Genomic DNA, 25939 nt, shown 5'->3' on the forward strand with positions numbered 1-25939 from the left:
CACGGGGGCTGCGGGGATGGAGGCGGTGGTGGAAGCGGTGTGCGCAGGTCTCCCGAGGGGCTAACTGCCCTGTCGGTTTGACGACAAACCGAATCCTGGATGGGGCATGATTCACGGCCCGGCGGGCGTGGCTGGCAGGGCGTGGCTGGCGTGCACTGGGCCTTACCTGCCACAGCTCCAGGCACATGGGCATGCCTGGCTTGGCATCTGCCTCTGGCTTCAGGGTGCACACTGACGTCTTGGATGGCATCTCCAGAATCTGAATCTGACAGTAAGAAAACAAGTTGATTTGGGCCGGCGCCAAGTCCAGTCTGTTCTATACAAACAAGAGACTTTTAAGGCGATTAGCTAAGACGGCTGCGGGTTTCTGTCTGCTCCCCGCAGGAACCTGGGAGCCCAGCCTAATTAGGCCGCACAGGCTCGTGGGCTCGAGGGCTCCGTACGCGCCTCGGGAGACGGCGTGCGTGGCGTCATTCCCTGGCGGCCGTGAGTAGCGTTCTGCCCAGGGCAGCCACCGGCCTCTCCCCAGTTCCACCCGCTCTCCCGGCCTCTGCCTGCTTCCCTCTCCTGCTGCGGGTTCTACGGGAGTGACTCCACACTCTCAGCGTATTAAATGGTACAGACTGGCCCAGGGGCCACTTGGGGACCCTCTACCCCGCCTGGGAAATGACCACAACGTGCACCAGGGGAAGCTCTGTGTAAGGCCGTGCCTTGACCCTGGGCGTCGTGGCGGTATGTGTGTCACCTCGGCCGGCAGATGTGCGTCGCTGCCCCGCACAGACAGCCCAGACTCGGGCCTGTCCACGGAGTTGGGCCGGGTTCGGTCCCCGTTGTCGGCGGGGGACAGCCGAAGTCAAAGGAGCAGGCTCAGAGCTGGAGCCCGATAGACTGGCACTGGGCGCTCAGACATCTGCACCCCTCCTGCCTCAGCCCCCTCACCTGCCTGCAGGGCTCAGAAGAGGAGAGGGGACCCCATGAGAGGCAGGGGTTCAGCCAGCCCTTAGCTCCCCATGTGCTGGTGAGAGCAGCTCCACCAACACCACAGCAACCATGGGCGGCCACTGTGGAGCCGCAGGCCACCCCCCGCCCACACGGAGGTATGCTCTGGTTTGCAGACAGGGGTCTGAGTTCAGAGGAGTCGAGAATGCTGAGGGGACAGCTGGCCTAGGGTCTGATGCCCAGAACTCAGAACCGCCAGCGGGGAGAACCAGGGTGAACTCGAGCTGTGCGAGCGTGGCTGAGCTCCCGCTAACACACACAGGAGAAGGGCCCGAGCCCCAGAGTTAAGTCCCGGGTCTGAGTTCCAGTTCTGCCACATGTGTGTGTGCTGGTGGCCTGGTCTCTCAGCTTCGAGGCCCTGCAGTGCGCCCCATGCCTGCCTCTGTGCTCGGGCGGCACGTCCACAAGCTGGGGCTGTGGGTGTGCTCTGGGCAGGGATCTCAACGGAAGCCTGCAAAGCACCCCGGCCCCAGCACCGGTAGGAAGGGTGAGTCCAGGGGCCCCTGCCAGTGTGAACACGCACACACACACTCACACATGCAGACAACGGCCCGCGCTGCCCACGAAGGAGACAGAGAAGAACAGAAGTGACGTGAACTGTGTCACGGCCATGAAATAAAGGCCGGCCAGAAAACGAACCCTGGAGCAGCCCAGATGCCGGAGGAGAAGTTCCAGCAAAATGAAAAGAAATGTAAGAAAGATGAGGTAGCCGAAACCGGTTTGGCTCAGTGGATAGAGCATCAGCCTGCGGACTGAGGGCTCCCAGGTTCGATTCCGGTCAAGGGCATGTACCTTGGGTGCGGGCACATCCCCAGTGGGGAGTGTGCAGGAGGCAGCTGGTCGATGATTCTCTCTCACTGATGTTTCTAACTCTCTATTCCTCTCTCTTCCTCTCTGTAAAAAAATCAATAAAATATATTTAGAAAAAGAAAAGAAAAGTGATGTGCGACAGCCAAGACCCAGTGGCAACAGGTGTGAGCCAGAAATAAAAAATTAAAAAACACACACACAGAAAAGGAGAGAGGGCTCTTGGGTGAGTGATACCAACTCAGGGACAGACTCCTCCCCGGCAGCAGAGGCAGCAGAGCGCCCGGCCAGGATGGCTCCCCCAGGGCGGAGAGAGATGCTCCGCTCAGTCCCCACGCCTTGTGCACCCCAACACCATACAGTGCAAAGCAGCAGGCTGTGGCCGGATGGCAGGGCCCCCTTTGCTGCTTTAGTGCCCCGGTGAGCCGGCCGCACTGCGAGGTGAGGGGTGGCCTGGAGAGACACTGACCGCGCTGCTGGGGGCAGGACACGTGACTTCCTACTCCGTGCACGGTTCTATTTCCTGAATTACTCAGATTTCTTAAAATGAGGTTTGTTCCTTTTGTCACCATATCAGGAGGACAGGCTGGTTTCAAGATGCTGAGTGGCAGCCAAAAACGGGTTTGGCTCAGTGGATAGAGCGTCGGCCTGCGGACTGGAAGGTCCCAGGTTCGATTCCAGTCAGGGGCATGTACCTTGGGTGCGTCAGGGGCATGTACCAGCGGGGGGTGTGTACCAGCTGATTCCAGTCAGGGGCATGTACCAGCGGGGGGGGGTGCAGGAGGCAGCAGATCGATGATTCTGTCTCATCGATGTTTCTAACTCTCTATCCCTCTCTCTTCCTCTCTGTTAAAAATCAATAAAAATAAATAAATAAAAATAAAAAGATGCTAAGTGGCTGGAGGGAGAGGAGAAGCCACAAGGAGAGGGATGTCGGAGGAAGCAGATGTCGCTGTACATGGTATGCACAGGCCACACCTTGGATGGCCTGGCACACAGGCCCATAGTCAGTGGGGAGTGGCCCATCCTGGTCTTTGGGCTCAGGCTCAGGAGTCACACAGCAAGTCTGCTCGGGTCAGGAGGGGCAGGAGGGGCTCAGGGGGGGACGTGGCAGCCCTGAGACTGAGCCGGGTGCCGTGGGAGGGAGCGTGGGGGAAGGAGAGCAAGGAGCCGTGGCCCCAGGACCAGGGCAGCCCGGTGGCCTGTGCCCAGAGCCTCCTGCAGGCGCCGGAGTGCTTTCCATCTGGCACTCGACCGCAACTTTTGTTTCCAGAAGGAAAAATGTTGGTTTGAGCAAGCGTGGCCACCCAGACGGCCCAGGGGGGCAGGAGCTCGTCCTCTCCCGGCACTGTCTGGGCGCAGGCCAGCGATGCTTTTCCAGGGCCTCGTCCAGGCAGATTCCAGGTGGGAACATGGAAAAGAACCGTTTTCCCAGGATGCGCGAGATCCCAGGACTGGCTGCTCCTGAAAAACACAGATGCTGCCAGAGCTGGGAGCCAGGAGGTGGGTTAAAACAGCCTCGAGCAGAAGGCATGAGTGGTCTTAGGGACCAGGCCTGGGAGAGGAGGGTGGGGGGTGGAGGGTGAGGGCAGGAGGAGGGACGAGAGCAGCCAGAAGTCCCGGGGCGGCCGAGGTGGAAGCCAGCCCACAGCACCGGCCCCGGTGGGAGCTGGCTCGGCCCTGGGCCGGCTGGCTCTGTGTGTGCAGGCAGGGGGAAGGCTGGCTGCCCGGCTCCTGCCCTCCCGAAGGAAACACACCTCTCTCCGTTCACATTAATAAAACCTTTAACAGGTTTTTGGCAAATTGGCAAGAAAAGTGCATGTAGCTCCTAATTGGTGATTTAAATGCCATCATGAACAAATAAATGCCTGTTCCTATCTCGTTATTTATGAATTGAACCTGCTTGCAGACAAACGGCTCCTCTTGGGCGGGGGCCAAGCCTCCCGTGTGCACAGGCCGCAGGTCCCTGCCCGGCGCTGCCAGCGGGCAGACTCCTGGGGAGAACACAGGAGTGGGCGGCAGGCAGGGGCTCCCGCTCCCTCCCCTGGCCCACCCCACCCAGGCGGGACCCCACCTCTCCTCCAGCCAATCCCCCCCATTTCCCTTCAGCTCCCTCACAGCCACGCCCTCCTCCCCTTCCAGGCTTCCTGCTCTCTGCCCCACGTGCTGGGCGCTGCTTCCCGGGGGGGACTCTGCCTGCTCTGTCCCCCGGCTGTGGACACCGCTGTGCAGTCCTTGCCACCGCCAACCACCGCTGGCTGCTCTGGCATGAGCGCCATCTGACAGTGACCTCTAGGCTCTGTCATACCGACCCCACCCTCCAGCCCCACCCTCTGACACTCCCCTGATCGCCGCTGTCCCTCTGCACTGCAGTCACCACCCAGTGCCAGCCCTGCCCGCCAGGCCCAACCCTACCCGAGGCCTCTCACACCAGGGTCCGGTTCTGCTCCTCAAAAAGCTGCCCCTCCCCTGCTGCCCTGGCTCCCAGGCCCACGGCAACTTCACCAAGGCCTTGGTCTGCCTTCCACTACCTCCTGCTGGTCTGCTGGGGACTTCCCCGCACACGAGCCTGTTCCTAAGTCCTCTGAGGACCTGTCTGGGTGGCCTCCCCAGTTCCCCTGAACGCCTCAGGCCTTGCCACGCGTCCCTCTGCAGCGCGCTGGGTGCCTGGTCCTCCCAGAGTCACCCTGTGGGCCTCCTTCCTGACTGTCGCCACCAGGAACATCTCCCAGGTGCCCAGAGGAAGGCCCATCCCGAGGCACCCAGCAGTCAGACCCAGACCTCCCACAGCTCACCGGGTCCTGTGGAGAGCAGTGCTCCTGCAACCCAATTGCCCATGCCCACGCCCATGCCCACGTAGGGAAAACGAGTCTCGGGTGACTCGTGAACAGGGCTGGGCAGGCTGGCGCTCACCTCGTCGCTGCCTCTCCCGGGCACAGCCAGCATCCAGCGCTGCTGACCCCGGGCCAGGATGGAGCCCCTGCAGAAGCCCACGCTCTCCAGGCCCACGGAGTCCACCACGGCGTTCCTGCCCTCCGCCAGGTCCCACAGGCACAGCTTCAGGTCTCGGCCCTGACTGCCAAAACCAAGGAGAGACCGGCCGTGAGCCTCCCGGGTGAACCGCCTGCACGCCCCGCCTGGACAGATGCCGGCGTGCTGGGGCCGACCGGAGGCGGAAGGCCGGCGGGGCCCTGCCGGAGGGGACCCCGGCTGCCGCCGGATCATCGGCTGGGGAGCCCTGGCGTCCACAGGAGTCTGTGTCCAGGCCGCTGTTCACGCCTGAGCGTCAGGGGGACTGAGGATCACGCGGCTCTCTTAAGGAGCGGGCTGACCCTGGGCTCTGCTGGGCTGTGAGGGAGCCGGACGTGGCAGTGACCTTCACACAAGGACGAGCCAGAGCCTAATGCAGGAGAGACATGCTCACACACGGAGGGGCATCTGACTCACGGTCAAGACGGCAGCCAGGCTGTAAGCAAGGACCGGCCTGTTTTTAAGGAGCTTTTTATTCTGAATTTGTGTCGAACGCACAGGACAGTTGTGAGAACGGCGGGAAGGCCTCCCACGCCTCCTTCGCCCGCCACCTAATTGCTAACGCCGCCGCGTACACTCTGTCCTGGCCCGACGCCCATCACCCCAGATGATCTGCACGGGGACAGCCACACCCAGAGCTCCTTGGCCCGGGTGGCATGGGGGCGGGGCACTTGCTGCACCGGGACCAGTGCAGCCTGGTGCTCCCAGGCAGCCCAGCGTGCTCGAACGTTCTATCCGTGGGTGCAGGATCCCCCGGAGGCCTGGCTGAGAGCCTTCCTCCATCATATCTGCAGCAGGTGGACAACTCAGACCTCCAGCCACAGCAGGACAGAAGTCACCGGGGTGCACACATCCAGGCGACACCCCCCGGAGAAGCACCGAGGGGGATCCCGCAAAGACAGAGCTGAGTGCAAACGTCAGATGCACAGGAAGCTGCTCTGGGGGACCCCACTTTCTTAAGTAAAGAACAATAACAACAACAAGAAATAGACAGAACGAGCCTTTGCCTTCTGGAGATGCGCGTGCCGGTGGCAAACACAAGTGAGGCGGGAGGGGCTGCCTCCGGGGACAGGCAGGGAGCGGGCTGCAGAGTCCGCGTCCTGCTGGGCCGCTTACACAGGTGGCCGCTCTGGGACCGCGCAGCAGTCTGCAAACTTGTTCTCCGCGCTCTCCGGTGAGTGTGCTTCACCTCACAGTGAGAGGCGGGAAACACAGCCGCACAGGTGTGTCCCGGGAGCTCCTTGCACAGGCTGGTGTGGGCCTGGGCCTCCCCGCTTTCCGTCCTCCAGACTCTCCTCGACATGAAAGCTCACTCTCCGCCCTCAAGAGCCACTTGGGAGGGACTTGACTTGCAAACACAGCTGGGCGCACAGCCTCTAGTGCAACGTAAACGCACCTGCTCATTCCAAGCGGCTGCAGGGTCTGCGCCGCGGGCCTCCTCACCGCAGGCCCTGCCTGGAGGGGGGCTGCCGCAGGGCCATTGGGACCGGAAGGAGGGGTGCCATCCTCACAGGCTACACCGGGAGCTGTCCACCCCGCACCGCGCTGGCCCAGGTCTCCGTGGCCTGAAGCCTCAGAGCAAGGCGTCAGGTCCCCTCTCTGCCAGGGGTCCCCGGAAGACAGCCAAGGTGCCTGGGCCCCAGAGAGCAGGAGGCCCAGAGGGCCTACACCTCAGCGGGAAATTCTGCAGGAGCATTTAGAAATGGCAGCTCCTGGAACAAGTGCCTCAGTGGGGTATTCAGACAAGACACCTACTCTATTCAGGGAAAGTCGGAGACTGTGAGGGCCCGTTGTACCAAGTGTGGGCGGTGACATCGGGGCCAGCCTGGCCAGGGACCCCAGCTCCCACCGCTGGGAGCTGCAGCAGGCCAGGCGGGCTCTGCTCAGCCGCCGGCGATGGGGCTACGGACAGAGCCGTCCTCTGCGTTCATTCGGCCCCTCTCAGTGAGCACAGCGGGACAGCACCCAGCACCCCCAAACGCTCTGCCTCAGGATGGGCTGAGAGCAGGGGTCACGCCCTATCCTGCCCCTGGGGGTGGGGCAGCCTGAGTGGCTAGGGGAAGCTGCCCCGCCCGGCTCCTTTGGGACTGCCACGGAGACCTACCTGAGGAGCTGGGGCCCCTGGGGCAGAGTCTGCAGCCAGATCACACACTGACCCCCGTGCCCATCCAGCGTGGCGATGGCCCTCCGCGTCTGCAGGCTCCAGATGTGCACCAGCCCGCTCAGGGACCTGTCCAGACGAGGGCAGGGCAGGGTCGGGAGGAGGTGTGGGAGGAGGTGGCCGTGGCCCGCCCGCTCCCCAGGGCCAGTCGGGTGGACCGGGGTTCCAGCTGCCTGAGCCTTTAGATTAGGTGCCAGCTCTGAACACGCCCTCAGGCTAAAGGGGCACATGCCCTTCCTCCACGGGGGCCTCTGAGGGCCCCGTAGGCAGAGCCTGCCTCCCCGCAGAGGGTGGGAGGGCTGCCGCTGACAGTGCAAACTGGGTGGCACCTGTAACAGAACGGGCGTGTGTCCCTGCCTCCCCCAGGGGGTGAGGCCCAAGGGGACAGACAGTATGTCCAGTGGGCTCTCAAAGTGTGCCGGGGGACAGGCGGCCTGAGCTGCTCAGCAGGACCCCAAACAAGCACCATCCTATTGTCAGCCCCCCAAACCTCCCCCTGGGCCAGCCCCCGCAGCAGCTACTCACCCCGAGAGGAGACGCTGGTGCTCCCGCCCCGGGGCTCCTCCACAGAAATGCAGCGCGTGCACCGCCGACTGGGTCCCCCGGAGGACGAACTGGGGGTCCGGCGGGGCCGCCATGCTGGGCGGGGCTGCAGCCCCCTGGGGACCGAGAGAGGGTGGTGAGCGACCCGCTGTCCCCCTTCAGAAAGGCAGGGGGCGGCCTCCCTGGATGCTGTCCATCCCGTCTGCCTTCTGCCATGGCCTCTGCAGCCACGTGGGACCACCCCAGGCCCAGCATGGGCACAGCCGTGGCCACAGCCTCCTGCAGCCACGCCTGCCTGGCACAGAGCCGTCCACGGTGTCCGGGAACTCCGGGCCGCACCGGCTACACCTCCTGGCTGCCTGGCTCCCCCTGGCCCTGAGCGCCGTCCCACTCAGGCCAGCCAGGCCCTCCTCGCCCAGGCTGCGCAGGGTCTTGCTACTGACCAGGCCTCGCTCCAGTTTGTCTCTCAGGGAGCCCACCCCAGCCAGCCCCCCTCCCCCCAAAATAGTCAGGGAGCGCGAGGGCCCTGGGCAGGCTGGCCTGGTGGACAAGGTCCGAGGAGCAGCTGCTGGGCCCTCAGAAACCACGGCTTGTCCGGGCTGTGCCTTCCCCCGTAAGAGCAGCGGGTCAGCAACGGGCACAGAGTTGCTGGGCCCCAGGGTCAGAGGAACCCAAGGATGCAGAGCCTGCTAAAGCACCCCCACCCAGCAGAAAAGCCCCAATTCAGGATGGGGAGGCACCCCGCCACTCAGTCCGAGCCTCAGAGTCCAGCAGGCCACCTCTGCAGGCTCCCGCTGTGTGGCCCCGACATGCACACTCCCACCTCGTTCGTGCTCCCGTACACACGCACAGGTGCTCACACACGCACACCTACCCGTATACACGCACATGCTTATTGACACACACAGGCGTGTGCTCACATGCATGCGCACACACATACACATGCGGTGCCAGCTGAAGCCCAGCCCACACTCGCCACCTGCCTGGGGCCAGAAAGGAGTTTCCAGAACCTCACCAGCACGAGGCTCGCTCGGAGGTGATGAAATCACGTTCTCCTCCATTGTTTCCCCACAAGCGCAGGGAACAAACCCGTCACGTTGTTGCAACAACCGAAAAGCACAGGCCAACATGATGCATCGGCAATTAAGGGCTCCATCATTTCCAGCAATTAAAATAAATGCTTTCTTTGAAAACTAATTAATTCTACCTACATATTTTTCCCATGACAATATGCTGCGATGGCTTGATTTATGACATCTAATTATTCTTTATTAATCTAATTGAGAATAATCGCATTATCCTATCTCCCCTGGCAGCGGCGGCCCGGAGCGGAGGCCGCAGCCTTGCGCAATGCTGACGTGCGACGTGGGCCCCGCCGCCGCCGCCGCCGCCGCCGCCGCCGCCGCCGCCGCCGCCTCCGCCGCCGCCTCGGGTCCCTGTCCCATCACTGTCTCTCCCTCCCGGAGGGCAAAGGAACACGAAACCCAATCCACCGAGCACAACTTCGCATTCTGCCTGCTCTTCGAGATGTCAAAGCGAGATGCACATTCTTTCAAAAATTAAAAAGGAAGACAGCCTGACACAATTTGCACAACTCTGACAGCCATTCCAACCGAGGCTGCACATGCCCCCCAAAGCCCCGGAGCCCTCAGCCCTCAGATGAGCAATGCCAGCATCCCCTGTGTCCCCTCCGTGGCACAGCCTGGCAGGCTTATGTCCAGGAGAGGAGACGGGAGCCTCTGCTGCCCGGGCAGATGCCCAGCGGCAGCCTGCAGCCCCTCCCGCGGGCCCCTGCCCTAGGCCTGGAGCCCCCTCCAAGCCTGGCATCAACCCCTGGCCAAGGCTTCTTCCGGAGGAAGCCTGTCTGTCCGGTCCCCGGTTGCTCGGGTGACGGTGGCTGCCATGGTGGTGGGTACGTGGACAGAGCATCAGCACTGGGGAGTGAAGGTCCCAGGTTCAGTTCTGGTCAAGGGCACGTGCCCAGGTTGCGGCTTGATTCCCAGTAGGGGGCGTGCAGGAGGCAGCCAATCAATGATTCTCTCTCATCATTGATGTTTCTCTCTCTCTCTCCCTCTCCCTTCCTCTCTGAAATCAATAAAAGTATATTTATTTATTTTTTAAAAAAATATATTTTATTGATTTTTTACAGAGAGGAAGAGAGAGGGATAGAGAGTTAGAAACATCAATGAGAGAGAATCATTGATCAGCTGCCTCTTGCACACCCCCCACTGGGGATGTGCCCGCAACCAAGGTACTTGCCCTTGACCGGAATCGAATCCTGGACCTTTCAGTCCCCAGGCCGACGCTCTATCCAATGAGCCAAACCGGTTTCAGCAATAAAAGTATATTTAAAAAGAAAAAAGAAAACCTCATAAAAATAAATAAGGAAGCATGGCACCATGCGTGAGAGCCATGAGAAACAACAGGAAGCAGAACTAGACCTCCAGAGCAGAGAACTCAGGTTTATTGAAAATAAGAATGCTTAATGGTTTTACAGAAAAAGAAGGCGCTAAAACGACAAGTAGAGAGCAAAAGGCTGTAAAAAATCACCAATCAGATCTGACAAAGGACCCAACTGGTTAAGAGGTTATTGGGAAACAGGTGATTTGCATGGAGGCAAGGTCTTACTCTTCTGGTTATTAACTAATCACAAAAGGAAAAGATCCCTTTACAATGGAGGCACCTGGCTGTCACCACCTTCACCATCTGATCAAAACTGGCGCTGCCAATAGTAAACACACTGACATCACCGATCGCCCGGGGCGAGGCAAGAAGACGTGGCGCCATCCCCGCGCGGCCATGCCAAAGCGTGCCGGGAACGGCAGACACAGCCAGGTCACGGGACTAGACAGCGAGCGTGGACTTATCCGAAGGTCACGGTCAAGAAAAACAACAAAAGCAAAAAGCCGGACAACTCTTGTAAATTAACCATCAAGATCAAATGCAGCACCAGAATCATGATGAGCCGGGACCGGTTTGGCTCAATGGATAGAGCGTCGGCTTGGGGACTGAAGGGTCCCGGGTTCGATTCCGGTCAAGGGCATGTACCTTGGTTGCGGGCACATCCCCAGTAGGGGGTGTGCAAGAGGCAGCTGATCAAGGACACTCTCTCATCGATGTTTCTAACTCTCTCTCTCCTTTCCTCTCTGTACAAAATCAATAAAATATCTTTAAAAAAAAAGAATCATGATTAGATCCTGGATCAAAAAGGGGGAATCCACACGCCGGTTCGAGTCCCAGTCAGGGCACATGCCCAGGTCGCAGGCTCGATGCCCAGTAGGGGGCAGCCAATGGATGATGTTCCTCTCTCACAGAGGTTTCTATCTCTCTATCCCTCTCCCTTCCTCTCTCTAAAAGTAAAAACAAAACAAAAACAAAAAGAAAACAAACAACAACAAAAAACATTAAAACAGGAGAGGACCCACAGAGAAATTGCTTGGGACAACTGAGGAAATCCGAATAGGGACTGCAGGTGATGTGGAATTTTGTTCATTTTCTTGGGAAGGGTAATGGTGTTTTATGGAGAAGACTGTCTTTATTCCTATGCTACAGTATTTTTAAGGTGAAATGTCATGATGTCTGCAATCTGTTGCAAATGCTTCAGGAAAAAAAAAAATTTCTTTATTTCTATGTACATGTAAATATATAGGCAGAGCGGTAAAGTAAATGTGGGAAAATGCCAACAATTGGTGATCACAGGTGAAGGATACCTAGGTATTCATTATATACTATGCTTATAACATTTCTGCAGGTTTAACAATATAAAAGCACATTAGAGGAGGGGGAAGCATAAAAATCACACACATCAATACCGTAAAAAAGCCCTGACCAGTGTTGCCCAGTAGTTAGAGCACCAGTCTGAACACCACAGGGTCGTGGGTTCGATTCCCAATCAAGGGCACATACCTGGGTTGCAGATTCAATCCCCGGCCCTAGTTGGGGCTCATGCAGGAGGCAACCAATCAATGTGTCTCTCTCACTTCAATGTTTCTCCCCATCCCCCCTTCTGTCTCTCCTCTCCCCCTCCCTTCCACCCTTCTTTCCTTCCACTCTAAAAAAAAAAAAAAAAAATAGTGGAAAAATAAAAAAACTTAAATACCATAAAAAAAAGCAAACACCAAAAAAGAAAAATGATCAAACGACTTGAGCAGATATTTCACAAGAAACAAAAGTGGCTGATAAACATATGTTTAACCTAATTAATAATCTTAGACATGCCTGTCAAAACTGCCATGCGACATAACTACACTTCCAGCAAATCAGTAAAAAATTAAACAGTCTGTCAAATGTTGACCAAGATGTGGGACAACTGGAACCCCTTACCAAGCCAGAGGGAGCGTAAGCTGACACAATCCGTTTGGAAAACAACCTGGGAAAACAATCTATATTTTGCACACTATGTGACTCAGCAACCCCACTCTTAGATAAACATCCTACAGAAATTCTCACACACGCACACAAAGAGATCTGTGCAGGAGTGCTTATAGCGGTATTGTGTACAGTAAAAGAAAACAACACAAAAAAACCCGAAACAATCCAAACGGCCATCATCTGCTGAATGCGATAATTGTGGAACGTTCCTACAATAGAATACTCCACTACGTTTAAAATGGATCAACTCCAATCTCACAGGGATGCAGCTCAATATCATCATTCTCATCGAGAGGCAGTAAGGAAGTCAAAACCAGGCTACACAATAACAACAACAAAAAAAGGCTACAGACAGGGAGAAAACAGTCACAAAATATATCGGATAAAGAACTCATACTCAGAATGTAAAAACCAATAAGAAACAAAATGTTAAAGTTGTTCCAAAAGGCAGAAATTAGATAGACGGTTATACCAGGCAAGTGGCAACAATAAGAAAGCAGAGATTGAAATACTGATATCAGCAAATTGAATTCTAGCCAAAAAGCGTTAAATTTGACAAAGCCAGACACTTTCGAACACTAAAAGCTGAAATTCACAATGGATATATGATACTTATAGACACCTATGTACTAAACCTATATAAAGCCAAACTACAGAAGACGCAAGAAGTCAAAAAAACTCACTAATGGCTCTTAGTACAAGCCGGGCCCAGTAGATAATAATAAGGAGAGAGAAGACTCAACAGGAAAGATATTGTGGATGAGAGACTAAGCCTTCTTCTCAAAAGCACATAAACCGATTGTAGCCCTAGCCGGTTTGGCTCAAATAGAGCATCGGCCTGCAGACTAAAGGGTCCCGGGTTCAATTCTAGTCAAGGGCACCTACCTAGGTAGCAAGCTGGATCCCTGGCCCTGCTCAGGGTGCAAGCAGGAGGCAACCAATCCGTATGTCTTTCTCATCATTGGTGTTTCTATCTCCCTCTTCTGTCCTCTCTGAAACCAATAAAAATCTATAATAATAAAAGAGTAATATGCTAATTAGACTGGACGTCCTTCCAGACAGCCTTCTGGACGAAGCCGTGGGGATGGGGCCGAGGCAATAGGGGGCCAGGCCCCTTGCACAAATTTCGTGCATCGGGCCTCTAGTATATATATATTTAAAAACCACTGTTTGTATATTGGGTGTCACAAAGCAAACACTGGCTCAGTAAATAAAGCGTCAGTCTGAGGGTTGAAATTCCCAGGTTTGATTCCAGTCAAGGGCATGCACCTTGGTTGCAGGCTCTCCCCCATGCAGGAGGCAACCGATCGATGTATTTCTCTCACATCAATACTTCTCTCTGTCTTTCTCTCTCTAAAATCAATGGGAAAACATCCTCAAGTGAGGATTAAAAAACAAAAAGAAACATTGGTAAGCTCCATAAATATGAAATATAATAAACGATATCCTATAACTATAGTGCAATTAAACCAGAGATTAACAAGAATAAAGCCCAAAAGATCCCTGCAACTAAAAATTTTAAACCAAATGTATTAAATGAATTTAAGGTGAAAGGGGAAAAACTTAAATCACAAATTTTGAAAACAACAATGCAAAACACCTAATTTCTGTACAAAGGAAAAGTCTGAAGAATGTGAGAGGAAGTCCCTGATGGTGTGTCTGACTCTTCTCTCTTGGAGCTGTCCCAGCGATGGGTCTAGGCAGGGAGCTTCATGGAAGAAGTGACTGTGAGAAACCCCTCTCTTTCAGGCCTGAGTAATCTAGGGGATCCAGGATGAACTGTGGGTGGAACAGGTGTGTGCAGGAAGGTGGGGGAACTGAAGAGGGGCAGAGATAAAGAAAAGATCCCTTAATTTTGTGAAGGAAGCCACAAAAGTCCTAGGCTCATTCCTGCATTGTACATGCCTGGGACAGGCCCAAAGCAGCAGCACCAGCTTTAAGATGTGGACTAAGATTTAAACCACCACCCAAATCTCCGACAGACCCCCAAGGGTCTGATGTGTGGGACAGCCCCAAAGCAGCATCTCAAAAGCTTTGAAAATTAAAAGGAGATGAACACCATAGTCCATGGAGGGCAAGACAGAACTTGTGATACAAAGCTAAGTGGGTTGACTACCTGCTAACCCCAAACCCAACATTCTCCAAAGGACCCAGCATAACACTCAATCCAGGATATGTCTAGGATACAATACCAAATTATTCAACATTCCAAGAACCAGAAAATGACGCCAATTCTCAAGGGAAAAAACAACTTACAGATGCCAGCCTTGATGATTCAGATGCTGGAAATATCAGATAAGGATTTTAAAACAGCTTTCAGGATTATGCTCTACGAAGCAAAGGTAAATACACTTGAACTTAATGGAAGGAAAGTTCTCAGCAGAGATAGAAGAATTGCTTTTTAAAGGAAATTTCAGAACTGAATAATAAAATATCTGAAACCAAAAAAATCAATAATGGAATGGGAGAGGACAAAGGAAAGAGTCCATGAACATGAAGACTGATCAATAGAAACTATCTAATATAAGGTCAAAAAGAAAAAGATTACATTCAATACAGCATCCAGGACTTGTGGGAGAACAGTAAAAGGTCTGACATTCATGCTATTGGAATTTGAGAAGAAGAGAAAGAGACTGAAGTACAAAAATTACTTTAATAGTGCCTGAAATTTCACAAAATTGGGAAAAGAAAGATTTACAGATTCAAGAATTCAAATGAATAAGAAGCAAGATAAAACCACACTCAAACACAAATGATAAAAAAAGAATCTTGACAGTAACAACAAATTATACATAAGGAAATAATAATTTAAATGAGTGTGGATTTCTCATCAGAAAATGTGGAAGCCAGAAGACAGCAGAACACCTTTAAAGCAATGAAAGAAAAGAACTTTATATCCAGCATATGGTCCTTTGTGAATGAAGGCAAAATAAAAATATTCTCAGATGGAAAAAAAAAATAAAATGAAGAGAATTTCTTGCCAGCAGATGTGCTCCAAAATATATACTAAAGGAAGTTATACAGCTCAAAAGAAATGGTAATGAGAAAGAAATGTGGAATTTCAAGACAGTAGAGTAAAAGAAATGGTAAATATCTGGGAAAGCATAAAATACAAGTTTTCACCTCTTAAGTGAACATGTATATTGTTAAAATTATAACACTGCTGGGTTCTTCAATGTAACAGCTATAACATGAAGGTGGAAGAGTAAGGGGACCCATATGGTTGTAAGGCTTCTATATTTTACTTTGAAAAAAAATAAAATAAAATAAAAAACTAACTCTAAGAAGACTGTCAAAGGTTTAGTATGTAGACTGTAATCCCTAGAGCAAACATTTAAAACATATTATGTAACAGAAAAAGGTATATTCATAAGACTAACAGAAAAATTTAAACAGACTATTTGAAAATATCCAAGTCATCCAAAAGGCAGAAGCGGGGACAGCGCTGGTCGGCGTTGCTCAATGGTTAGAGTGTCCGCCTGAGCACTGAAGGGGCTCGGGTTCAATCCCCAGTCAAGGTCACATACCTGGTTTGCAGGTTATATCCCGGGCCCCAGTCAGCGTGCATGTGAGAGACAACCAATCGGTGTATCTCTCTCTCTCACATTGATGGTTCTCTCTTTCCCTTCTCCCTCCCTTCTATTCTTTCTAAAAATCAATGGAAAAAGCCCTAGCCAGTTTGGCTCAGTTGATAGAGCATCAACCTGCAGACCAAAGGGTCGCTGGTTTGATTCCGGTCAAGGACACATACCTTGGTTGCAGGCTCCTCCCTGGCCCGGGCCCTGGTCAGGGAGTATGCAGGAAGCAACCAATCGATGTATTTCTCTCACATCGATATTTCTCTTTGTCTTTCCCTCTCTTCCCTTCTCCCTAAAAATCAATGGAAAAACATCCTCAAGTGAGGATTAACAAAACAAACAAACAAACAAACAAACAAAAATCAATGGAAAAAAATGTCCTCACTCTTCGGGTCAGGATTAAAAAAAAGAAAAGAGGAGAGAAGAACAAGCAATCAGAGGAAACAGAGAAAACAAAATGGTAAGCCAAAATAAGACTATCTCAATGATTATAATATATGTAAATACTCTCAACATGTAAATTTTAAGGCCCCCATAATTATAAGCTATTATAAAAAAAAATATATAAGTTATCTAGAATAAGCCCGTTTTAGTTTAAAAACATAGGTAAAAGTAAAAAAATGAGAGAGATATACAAACAACAAAAGAAAGCTGGAGTGGATATATTAACATCAGACAAAACAGACCTCAGAGCAAGAAGTATCATCAGGGATAAGAAGGATATATAAAAACATAAGGCACCAATTCATCAAGAAAACATAAAAGTTCTAAATATGTATTCATTTAACAACCAAATGCATGAAGGAAAAGCTGGTGGAACCGAAAGCAGAAATAAACAAACACATAATTATAGCTGGAGATGTAAACTACTCCTTAGTCATCTGTTGAGCAAGTGGCCAGAAAGTCACCCAGGAGCCTTGACTAAGACTATCTCTGTACTTGACCTCGGTGACATTAAGAAAACACCCCACCCAGCTGAAAAACATTCTTCTCGATGCACGCGGCACATTCATCAAGACAGGCCATATCCTGGGCCACAAAACAAACCTTTAAAAACGAAGAAGAACCCAAAAAGTACACAAAATATGTCCTCTGGATTATGGAATTAACCTGGAAATTAATAACAGAAAGATAACTGGAAAATATCCAAATATTTGGAAAATAAGTGACACACTTTAAATAACCAATGAGTTATTTTAAATGGGTCAAAGAAGTCCTAAGAAAAATTAGAAAAAAATGTTACCTGAATAAAAAATAAAAAGTCAAAACTTGTAGAATTTAGAGAAAAATTCCTACCACTAGTGCATACGTTAGAAGAGAAGAAAACTATGGCCTAGCTTCCACCTTAAGAAACTAGGAGAAGAGAAGCAAAATAAGCCCACGACAAGCCAAGGAAAGGAAATAAGGTTAGAGTAGAAAAGAAAGAGAGAACAGGCCAAAGCTGATTTGGCTCAATGGATAGAGCGTCGGCTTGGGGACTGAAGGGTCCCGGGTTCGATTCCGATCAAGGGCATGTACCTTGGTTGCGGGCATATCTCCGGTGGGGGGTGTGCAAGAGGCGGCTGATCGATGTTTCTCTCTCATTGATGTTCCTAGCTCTCTATCCCTCTCTCTTCCTCTCTGTACAAAATCAATAAAATATATTTTTTTTAAAAAGAAAGAAAGAGAGAACAGTAATATGATAGAGAAAAATCAATAAAACCAGACAATGGTTCTTTAAAAAGATCAATAAAAATGATAAATCTAGCTAGACTGACAACCAAAAAAAGGAGAGAAGAAACAAGTATAATAATGAAAGAAGGGTTATCACTAGACACCTCAAACACTAAAAGAATGATAAGAAAATACTATAAACAATTCAATGCACACACACTCAACAACTTAGATGAAATGGAACTACAGACCACAGACTGTTAGAATGGCTAAAAGAAAAAGGGGGGGAAAACCGACAAAACCAAGAGCTGGCTGGAATGCGGAACAACTGGACTTCTCGTACATTGTCGGTGAGAATGCAAAATGGTACAAGCATTCTGGAAAACAGCGGGGTAGTTTCTTATCAAAGGAACTATACATGTGTCATATTGCCCAACTATCCTACCCTGTATATTCTAGAGAAGTGAAAACTTATGAGCAAACAAAAGTCTACTGTATTAATAGCAGTTCTACTGTATTAATATTGTCCGAAATGGGAAATAACCCAAATGATAGCCACGGGTGAATGGCACACTCTTGAGCAACAAAAAGGAACAAATGACTAATAAATACAACATCGTTGATGAATATCTAGAGAATTATGGTAAGTTAAAGGCTACAGACTATGTGAGCCTGATGATATGGCATTCTGGAAAAGGCAAAACTAGGCAGACACCACAAATGGGCCATTGTCAGGGGTCCGGGGGAGGGGCAGGGGCTGACTACTGAGGGGCGGCAGGGGGAGGGTTCTCAGTTAATGAGACAGCTTCGGTATCCGGACTGTGGGATGCTTGTGTGGGCAGGTGTGAAGACTCACTGTAAGTGGATTTCACAATAATCATAGCATTCATACAAGATATTCATGAGTTCATACTTATGCGAAGACAGGAGAGAAGACAAATTTCCCACCCAGAATTCCAAATTATGGATGTAGATGCTCCGCCCTGAAGGAGACGGAGCAGAATACCCACCACTGAGGAGTGGCTTGGCAAAGCGACATCCTGCCTAAGAGCGCGATCTGGACAGGGGGTAAGCAGCAGCTTTACAGTGGAGAAGCCTCGGGGGACCAAGGTCAGCATCCACAGTGATGTCATGGTGACAGCATGCACCTGTGATATGATGTAATGAGGTGGCACTTACCTTTCAGGTCTGGCTCCCAAAAACCCTCAACCTCTATCTATTCACGAGAAAAACACACAGCAAAACCCAGCCGAGGGACAGTCTACGAAAGACCTCAAAACCGTCAAGGCCACAAAAACAAGCCAGAAGAAACTAAGGAGAAAGGACGACTAAATACAACCTGGGACCCTGGATGGGATCCTGGAATGGAAAAAGGACATTCGCTAAAAACTCAAGAAAACTGAATAAAGTGTAGACTTCAGTCAATAACAATGCATCTATGTTGTTTCATCGCCATGACAACTGTACCATGCTAACAGAAGATGTTAATCTTAAAAAGGAACAGTGCTCAGGCACGCTTCTTTGTCCATGGTAACACACCCTTGGCTTTCTGAGGGGGCTTCTTTTCAAATAAAATACATTGTCCAATATTTCTGTGCTACTTTTTCTCACGCTATAAGTAATGGCATTTAGTTCACCACTAACATATTATAAACACCCAGTTTCCTGTTTAGATTCTTTCAGATGTAGAGCCAACTTCTAATTCTACTCAAGGTGACTTTAAGCAGATTTAATGCCAACTTTTAAGTGCTTCTCCCATTGAAAACACCCTTCCATTTTTTTGCCCTAATATAAATTGGGTTTAAACTCATCAATAATGTCCCCAATACAAGGTAGTCCGTATTGAGTGAAGCAAATTAGTGGGTGACCTTGACCGGCATCATCATCATCGTTCCTTCTAGAAACGGAGCAGCATGCCTGGGAAAGGAAGAAGTCATCTAACAATAGTGCTCTCCACCAGTGAGACCTACTCCTTCTCTCTGAATTAGCACTGCCAGCCTCGTGGGAAAATTCTGGATTGGCTGGTCCTTAGGCCAGTGAACAGCAGCCCGCTCCCTCTGCACTTCCCGGGCCACAGACGGAACCTAAGACATTCCCTGTACCGGTTGGTCCTGAGTGAGGCCTCACCGCCCTCCCACCTCCCTCATCAGAACAGACCCTGGCAAAGCCCAGAATCCCAGAACGGACCCCTGCATTCAGCCCCGATGGCCTTAGCCGGCCACCTCCCCCTCCCAGCTGGCCCCTCGAAGCTGCACCACAGATGCAGCGGCCTGTGGTCCAGGCTGCTGCTTCCCATCTGGAAGCGGAGGTCTGACCACAGCCCCTGCACTGTCTCTGAGGTCCAGGGGGGTCCACGGCAGTCATCAGGTTCACATACAATACATCTGATTGACTTAGGACAGCCCTCCACCTCTCCGTCACTGAGGCCCTGGTAGTCAGTGTCCTGTCCACAACACGGGCTCCTTGCTCGAGATGGGGGTGGGGCAGCCCCATGAGTGACACCTGGCCCCAAGGGGTGGTCCTACCACAAAGCAGGCCCCCTTGCAACGAGGCCAGACCTGCCCTTGAAGGCTCCAGGAAATCTGTGTCCGGCTAAGGCAAGGGAAGGAACAGCCTGCTGGGATCACAAGAGCCGATCCCCTTACCTGCAGCTCACAGCCATACCAAGACCCGGACCCACGCCCCAGCCAGGGAACCGCCACAACGGAAGGGCCTGGGCAGGTGGGCGGGCCAGCCACGGCCCCAGCCCGCCCGAGCTGGGAGGCAGGTCTGCCCCGGGTAACTCAAACTTCACAAAGAAACCATTCCTGGAATGGGGCTCCGCTGGTGAGTTGAAGTCAAAGGCGCACTTCATAGCTCCTTTCCAAACCCCGTGCATTGTCAGGGCCCTTGCCCCTTTGAAGCCGTGCTGAGTGATTGAAGCGTCTACTTTCTGAGAGGCAGATAGTACGGGCCCGGTAATCTGACTCTAAGCCCCGGGATAAAGGTAGTTTGTTTCCTCTCAGCCCTTCTGTCAACACCTCCTCAGTAATTAGCCCTAATTATTACCAAGGGCCAGCCTCCCATTCGGTTATTAAATCAGAAATAGTATCATGGCCGGGCGTCTGTCAACACCCGGCTGGCGACCTTGGATTCATTGAATCCTCTGTCAGTATCCATGGCTTCAAAGATGCAGATCCTGGGGAGGGTTCCGGGATGCAGCCTGGCCAGCCCTGCCCCAGAGGGAGGGAGGGAGCCGGGGAGGGAGGGGGAGCGGAGAGAGGAGGGAGGAGGGAGGAGGGAGGTTGGTGCCACAAGCAGCCCAGCCCTACACACCTCGGACCTCATAGCCCAGTGGGGAGGTGGGAGCCCAGCCCGGTCCCTGCATCCACCTCCCCCCCACCCCCCGGGGCAGCAAGTGCACACTGTCCAACCACAGCCATTCCCAGCTCCCCAGGGGGCTGATATAACTGTGTGTGTGAGTGTGTGAGTATGTGAGTGTGTGAGTGTGTGTGTGTGTGTGTGTGTGTGTGTTTATAGGGGAGTGACAGGCACACCCCCAATAGCCCTTTCCCTAGAGCAGTGTTTCCCAAAGTGTGGTACGCGTCCCCCCAGGGGTACGGGAAGAGTCTGGTGGGGGTACGCGTTGCACCGGAGTTTGGTGGGGATATGCACTGCACCGTGCTTAGCTGCACCTAATTCTCCGTTCTCATGAGTACGAGGGGTGCTCAGTGTTACAAAAATTATAGAAGGGGTACGCATATGTCAAAAGTTTGGGAAACGCTTCCCTAGAGGATCTGAAGCTGGTCCGGGGCCTGCCTGCCTCTGGCACATCTGTCTCCCAGGAGCAGCAGGCAGTGGCCTTGGCCTTGACCGATGGAGCTGGGCCCAAGACTGGGCAAGGCCCCGTTCTGTGAGTGCCCAGGGAAAACAGCCGGGCCCCGCTGCCAGGAGCCCCCTCTGAGCTCCGTGTACCACCTGGGCACCCCTGCAGGTAGGGCATCTCCCCACGAGCCAGGGAGTCCCCAAAACATAACTCGGGGGACAGCCGCAGACACAGGCTTTTGTGGTGGAGCCAACGGTCACACTCCCGAAGGACCTGGGGTTAGAAAAGCCGCCACCTCTGCCTTTGGCTTGAACCCTCTCCTTCCATCCAAGAAGAGTCGCTTGCTCCATAACTGGGACCTTCTGCTCTTGCAAAGCTCAGCCACCACTGCTAGCAAAACAGCTGCCTCTGGCAGGAGCAGACACTCACCTCGCCTCCCTGGGGCCCCTAGATTCCTGTGAAGGCCCAGGGGGGCTCCGGGCCTGCAGGGAGTTAGGCTTTGCCTCACAGTGCCTGGACACTCACCCCACCAGGTCTAAAAGCACCCCTTTTCCAGACGAGCCCCACTGTTTTGGGGGAAGAGGGTAACAGGCCAAGTGATAGCCGAGCCTCCCAAGAGCCTGCTGTGGTCGGTGCCCAGGCAGAGGTGTCCCCCCCCAGCCCACCTCGGCCTGCTCTTCTCCCCTGCCCCGGCACAGCCAATGCCCAGGCAGGGCCAGCTGGGCGGGGGCAGCAGGAGGGAGCCTTCAGGAGATAAAGGCCCGTGATGTCTCACAGCCTGCAGGCCGGGTAGGTGTGTGAATGACCGGTCTGCCCCCAGCCAGCAGGGGCCTCCCACAGCTGTGGGTGCTGGGCCGGGAGAGTCCCGCAGACTTCTCCTGGGGACTGGCTGAAAGGAAGGAAATGCCAGGGTGAGGGGCGGCGGGGCTGCAGGGGCGGGCAGGATGGGCGGCAGGGCCTCTCCGTGAACAGGCGTCTCAGGCTGCAGCTGAGGACATCCGTTACCCCCAGGGGCAGCTCCAAGGAGCCCCGAGATGGCAGGAAGGAAGCCTGACCTGACGGAGGGGCCTTTTCAGCCAACCTGCCCCCAGGCACTTACGGGCAGAGGTGGGCACCGGGCCAGCGACAGGCCACCCGTCTTTTTGTCACCGGTGAACACATGGGAAAGCTTGTGTTACAAGAAGTGTGACCATCCCCTGGTGCCAGGGCCAGCCTCTGGGGCGCTCCTCTGCCAGGAGGTCTGGTCCACAGCATCCAGCTGCCCAGTGCTGCTGATAGCACCCAGACAACTCTCACCCAGGGCATGGGAAGGGGGCTGATCCCCACGGGCTCATGCCCAGCAGCTCCTGGGAACCCAATCCCACTTGAAGAGGGACCCCAACCACGGTGATGCACTTCCTGACGGATCCACGCGATTGTCTAGGGGCACCCCCCCACACTGTGCACACACATGAATGGCTGCCGGCAGGGCTTGGTGGAAGGCTCAGGGAGGGAAGGGTCAGGGACAGCGACTGCAGTCCTGAGGGGCCTGCTACTTTCCAGGCACATGGAGGCAGAAGTTCTAATTTACAGGCCGAGGAGTTCAGCAGCTTGCTGGGAGTGGGGATAATAACGAGGACCAGGAGGCTGAAGTGGGCATTATGAAGAGTGCCCCTGGTGCGGACGGGTGGACAGGGACAGGACTGCACTGGCCCTGGGTCACCTCCTGGCTGCCATCACCCCAAGGCTCCAATGTGTACCCCGATTCCCAGGGGAGGAACACAGGTACTCGGTGTGGGAGGCTGTGGTGCCCCAGGGAACAGAGCATTGGATCAGGTGTCTGACCCAACGCCTCCTGGGTCCTCCACCTGCAGGCCCTCCCAGGCCACCCACCTCCCACCCACCGCCTGTAGAAAGCCTGGCTATGGTGCAAGTGTCAAGGTGAATGACGACACTTTGCACTTGAACTATGGGGAGTGCAAGATGCAGCATCCCAGCAGCCAGCCGGTGTCCCTGAGCTGACCACAGGTGGAAAGCAGCCCAGGGACAGCCCTCTGCCATCTGATGGTTGTGCCAACTGGGAGACAGATGCACCTGGCAAGTGGATGAACACTCATGACCCACAGGTCCCAGCCCTGGCTGTGTATCCCTGAGGCCAGGAGAGAAGGAACGGGCTGCCAAGGGCGCCCTGCAGCCCAGGGGCCCCTCCCGGGCTCACCCTCGACACCCCTGTAACAGAGATCATATCACCCATCTGCAAATGAGGACACCACTGCTCCAAGGCAGCTAAGGTGAGCTCAGGACTCCTGCTGCTCCAGAGAGCATGCCCAGCCCAGCAGTCCCCCAACGCAGAACCCCAGGGGGAGGACCACTGCTGGAGCCAGGTGGGCACAATGCGGTTCACTGTGCCATCCTCTCCACTCCTGCGTTGTGATGAAATGTGTTTTAGAAACTACCCGAGACAATCTGAAGAACCGGGGAGGAGAGTATGTTTCTCTACCAGATAAAGAAGATGTGCCATAACGCTAGCTCGTTGGTGAGGGATAGAGCAGACCAGAGCCAGGCGTGTATGAGAGGCATCATGGACAGGTGTGGGCAGCATGGCATCCGGCACTGGAGGGAAAGGTAAAATGGGTCCGCTATCGGTTAGGATCGGGTAGGTCACGCTGTGGAAAACACAAGTCCCCAAACTCAGTAGCTTCACACATTCAATGTTTATTTCCATTCCTATGACATGTTCAGCGCCGGTGCATGGAGAAGCCACTCTTCTCAGGCTCTTCGATGCCAGAAGCAGACGCCTCCGCCCACCACACCATTACCGAGTCCAGTCAATGCAAAAGGCAAAGCATTAACACTTGGGAATACAGTGTAATGTCTTTGACCATCAAGGAGGGAGATATTTCTTAAGAAGAGTCCTGCCCCGGCCAGATGGCTCAGTGGGTTGCAGTGTCGTCCCATGCACCAAAAAAAGGTTGCAGGTTTGATCCTTGATCGGGGCACGTACAGGAGGCAACCGATGGATGTTTCTCTCTCACATCAATGTTTTCCTCTCCCTTCCTCTCTCTCTAAAGTCAATAAAAACATATACTCAGGTGAGGCGTTAAGAAAAAACAAAGAAGGCCCAGCCAGTGTGGCACTGTGGTTGAGCATCAAAACATGAACCAGGTCACAGTTCGATTCCCAGTCAGGGCGCATGCCAGGGCTGCGGGCTGAATCCCCAGTGGGGGCACGCAGGAGGCAGCAGGTTGATGATTCTCATCATTGATGTTTCTCTCCCTCTCCCTTCCTCTCCCCGATATCAATAAAAACGCGTTTAAAATATTAATTTAAAAAGGAAGTGAGAGTCCTCCATACAAAACAACTGGGCACTTACTTCCTGCTCCAGGGGCCTAGAGGGGCTCCCCCCAGGGCATTCAGTGACCTCAGAAGGGTTCTCATGACAGCACTGACCAAAATTGCAAATAAATTCATTTAAAAAAGAAATCCATCTTGGGCAGTATAACTGTGTTCCCCCAAATTCAGAGTTCTAACCCCCGGTACCTCAGAATGTGATTATTTGGAGACATGACCCTTAAAGAGGTAATTAAGATTAAATTAAGTTATATGGGTGGGCCCTAACAACAGGACTGGTGTCCTCTGAGAGATCAGGACACAGACAGGCACAGAGGGACCACCATGTGAGGGGAAGATAGCCATCACAAGCTAGGAAAGGGGCCTCAGGAGGAACCACCCTATAGATTCCGTGATATTAGACTTCTAGCCTCCAGAACTGTGGAAAACACACACATTTTTCGTTTAAGCGATGAGCCCTATAAACGCACGCAGGTGTCTTTCCAGGGTAATGCTGGAGCACGCCAACCACTGCCTTGAGCCGTGATGAGTGGATGCTTGCTCTTCTCAAGGCTGAGCGCCCCACAGGAGGATTAGATGCTCTCATCCATGCAAACTCAGGTGTGGTTTCTCTGGCCAGGGAGTCGGTAATGGGAGGGGAGAGACAGGGATCACCTGAGGTTCACTGTGGTCTTTCCACTCGTTCTGTGTTTGCAGAAAAACACACCCAGTGGGGCTCCTGTTGGCACGGGTCCCTAAGCCGCTACAAAAGGCAGAGGGTGTCCCAGTTGATCTGTGACGGAGATGCAGTTTGTTACTGCAGCATAACCTGGCGCATCCTGACTGACGCAATGGATAACAGCTCTGTTTACCTCCCTCCTTACTGCTGGGCCTTTGGGCTGTTTCGTTTTGCTGCAGTGAGGCTCATTTTGGCAGTCACGAGGGCTCAGGCCACTGCATGGGTGTTATCTCATTCAACTCTTCCACACCCTGTGAGGATAAACTACAGCTCACAGAGGTCAAGGTGACACCAAGGGCTGTCACTTCCAAGTGTAATAGGAAAGGTATGACCAAGCTCAAGTCCATGCGCTGAAGCCCCACACCAAGGAATGAGCAATGACCAAATATATGCAGGCAAGTGATCAGCGTCTGCGCACCTAGAAATGTCATGTGGGCAAATTGTAGTATTTGACACTAACCAATAGCATTAAAAAAAAAGTCTGTTTTCCCCTGCTTTCAGCAATTCCGGGTATCTAAGACTTTTAAAGTAAGTTCTGGAATCACAGACTGGATTAATACTACTTTAATGATTTTTCAAATGTTGAAATCTTTAATTCATCTGGAGTATAGGCTAGTAGAAAGAGGCAAGTATGCAGTTTTACTATTTTCCAGATGGCTAATCAGTTGTTCCTACTCCTTTTATTAAATAATACATTTTATTCCCATTAATTTGAAACACCTCTAGGACTAAATTCCTATTTGGCTTTATTCCAAAGTTCTCTATTCTCCTCTGTTCATCTGTCCACACCAATTTCCAAGCACCTTCATTATTGCAGCTTTATAAAACGTTCAGTATCTCATAGGACCTTTCCCTCAATAATTCCCGTGTTAGAATTTTCTTGGAGACAGATACGTAGAAAGCCCTCCCATAGTGCCTGCTGTGTCCTCTCTTTAAGAAATTAA

At 52.7% G+C, this 25939-nt stretch overlaps 1 protein-coding gene across 3 annotated transcripts in view; it reads right to left on the reverse strand.

Annotated features, from left to right (window-relative positions):
• Window positions 1-25939, reverse strand: part of GNB1L (G protein subunit beta 1 like) — a 52649-nt gene that overhangs the window by 20381 nt on the left and 6329 nt on the right. For 2 of the 3 annotated variants that reach the window (XR_014793450.1, XM_084867290.1), the window contains exons 3-6: window positions 7523-7656; window positions 6941-7066; window positions 4720-4882; window positions 167-265 (exon numbers count right to left, since the gene is read on the reverse strand). Coding sequence is in view for 2 of the 3 variants with exons in the window: in XM_084867290.1 (XP_084723416.1) it covers window positions 167-265; window positions 4720-4882; window positions 6941-7066; window positions 7523-7635 (501 nt within the window). In the remaining variant the exon portion in view is untranslated. The remainder of the gene's footprint in view (window positions 1-166; window positions 266-4719; window positions 4883-6940; window positions 7067-7522; window positions 7657-25939) is intronic. The other variant, XM_084867291.1, reaches the window with a different exon arrangement.

Source organism: Pipistrellus hanaki (genome assembly GCF_964339955.1).
Source record: "Pipistrellus hanaki genome assembly, chromosome: 19".
Taxonomy (NCBI): Eukaryota; Metazoa; Chordata; class Mammalia; order Chiroptera; family Vespertilionidae; genus Pipistrellus; species Pipistrellus hanaki.